The following is a 2081-nucleotide window of genomic DNA, read 5'->3' as shown; positions in this document are numbered from 1 at the left end:
AAAGAACAACAGACAAAATCCGCTCCTGCACTGCCGGAGCAGGCCCAGCGGAGTGGGGTTTCCCTTAGGCGATGACACAGCCGCCCTTCTCCTTGAAGGGGTTCTTGTCCTCCGGGACACCTTTCACCAGTGGGTCCTCTCCCGAGCGTTCCTCGATGTAGTTCTTGATCTCCTCGGAGCACTTGGACACCTGTGGGGAGGACACACACGTTGCCAGAGCTCACGCACTCCTCAGCAGCGAGGTGCTGAGCTCACATCTTTCCCTGTTTGCCTGCCTATTGGGTACCACAGGCCAGCACTCAGCCTGTTGGCTGCTATGCTGTTAAACTTCCATTTTTTAAATCAGTCCATCTAGTTGTATTAAGCACATCTTCCCCGACATGACTTACGGTCAACACCCTCAGGATCAACATTTCAGCTCCACAACATGCTATCTGTCTACAACGCATCAGTCATTTCACATGTTTTTCCCAAACAAAACACTCCATAATGGTTTTTCAGAGATGATATAAATCCCCATCCCAAGTTCTACAGCAGAAGCCACACGTCTTCAATGACAGTCACCTAGGAAATCATTTACTTACAGGCACGTGGCATTATGTCAAACAACAGCTAATAAAATACTGCATGAAGCAGGAGCACAACCCGCAGGCCTCCTTGCATGACAGCCCCACACAGAGGGCCCCCAAAGGAACCTGCCCTGGAGGAGGACCGGGGCTGCTCTGTGCCTTGACCACACACACCTCTCACTTCTCTTCCTATGGAACAGACACTGTCCTCAGGTGTCTGGATAAGGGACGCCTCTAAGCACAGCTCCCTGCTCTGTGCCTGCCAACCCACAGACACAACAGCGCAGTCAGCAACAGCATCCAGCTGCTGCCAGGCCGACAGGGGCCATTATTTCTAATTTAAGGCTCGTTGCTTTCCCCCATAATTATATCTTACTCCATAGGTAAAGTTATGCCAAGTGAGATGGTGAATTTACCCGCTGTGTCACAGCCTCAGAGCCATCAGAAGTAGCTCAGGGTTAATCCTCAACCACAGAGCATACAGAATAAGGCCTAACTACCTCTAGCTGTGGTACAGCTGTGATGCCTATAACACAGACTTCATTCTCACTGTGAAACTTTTGTATAGTGCAGAGGTGAAATTGAGGATGTCAACTGTGCTTTACTGCAGATGGTTTCAAAATACCCATTTCCCCAAAGTCTATTACAGTATTAGAATATATTGACTAAATATTAGAATATTTAGACTATTCAGAATATTTAAATATATATTTATTTACATAAGGAGTTTTAAACTCTTTTTAAGAAAATAAAAATCTATGCATTCTAGAGAGTACTTCAGGAGCTTGGGAATGCTCTGAGGGATGATCCAGGTGTCTGTAGTACTCAGATGTGCAGCCCTTAATACTTCTGGATCCACAGACCATAACATCTATAATCACTGACATTTAACTGACACCTAAAATGCAATGAGGCACTGGCACTGCTGCTCAGAGAAGCTGTGGGGTGACCCATCCCTGGAGGCATGCAAGGCAGAGCTGGATGGGACCCTGATGTGGTGGGTGGACACAAACCCTCAGCAGGGGGTTGGAACTGTGTGGACTTTAAGGTCCCTTACAAGCCAAGTCCTTCCGTGATTCATTCTGTGAGTCTGTTATAATTGTGGCTTTCTTATTTTGTTGGCTATGTACCTAGGTCTAGTACACAGAAACAATTCCACTGATCCCCTAATATAAACTCACTTTTTGTCTGAAATAAATAGTTTATCTAGATGTATATTTTTTCCTGCTGGCATATAGAACTAAAACAAACAAACAAATTTTATCATGGAGCAAGATCAATTGTGTTCTTCCATTTACAGAAAATGTGCAATAATACAACAGCAATAAAAAGCAACGGAAACCATTCACCTGTGAAAAGAAATTACCAGTGTGACAGAAAGTATAGTACTCCCATCGAACACAGCAGAACGGAGCTCAGCTCTAGAGCACCAGCCCCTCAGCTTCTACCCTTCTCCCGAGGGCGTCCCGCCGGCCACGGCACCCCCCACGCCCCGGTGGCTTTTACATAGCA

The 2081-nt window shown here is 46.3% G+C and overlaps 1 protein-coding gene across 3 annotated transcripts; it reads right to left on the bottom strand.

Moving 5' to 3' along the window:
- Positions 1-6: 6 nt before the first annotated feature.
- LOC104911465 (guanine nucleotide-binding protein G(I)/G(S)/G(O) subunit gamma-11) lies at positions 7-2075 on the bottom strand. 3 transcript variants are annotated; one of them, XM_019616363.2, is made up of 2 exons: positions 390-520; positions 7-190 (listed from the first exon to the last, which is right to left on the bottom strand). In XM_019616363.2, exons 1-2 carry the CDS (start codon positions 447-449, stop codon positions 65-67), a joined length of 186 nt encoding a protein of 61 aa, XP_019471908.1. In that variant the 5' UTR covers positions 450-520; the 3' UTR covers positions 7-64. The 3 variants fall into 3 exon arrangements, 1 of the variants encoding a protein (XP_019471908.1); XR_004160106.1 differs by lacking the exon at positions 390-520 and adding an exon at positions 1919-2075 and having other exon boundaries at positions 110-190; XR_004160107.1 differs by lacking the exon at positions 390-520 and adding an exon at positions 585-1911 and having other exon boundaries at positions 110-190.
- Positions 2076-2081: the final 6 nt, after the last annotated feature.

This window comes from Meleagris gallopavo, chromosome 6, assembly GCF_000146605.3.
Source record: "Meleagris gallopavo isolate NT-WF06-2002-E0010 breed Aviagen turkey brand Nicholas breeding stock chromosome 6, Turkey_5.1, whole genome shotgun sequence".
In the NCBI taxonomy this organism is placed as follows: Eukaryota; Metazoa; Chordata; class Aves; order Galliformes; family Phasianidae; genus Meleagris; species Meleagris gallopavo.
The sequence above is the reverse complement of the archived record's forward strand: the minus strand, read 5'-3'. Positions and strand labels throughout refer to the sequence as shown.

What these genes read in the sequence shown, in the direction of transcription:
- LOC104911465 (XM_019616363.2), bottom strand. Translation starts at nt 449, where the DNA reads ATGCGTTGTAGACAGATAGCATGTTGTGGAGCTGAAATGTTGATCCTG. An exon ending in TGATCCTGAGGGTGTTGACC is followed by an intron (nt 191 to 389) that starts GTAAGTCATGTC and finishes TCCTCCCCACAG; the next exon opens with GTGTCCAAGTGCTCCGAGGA.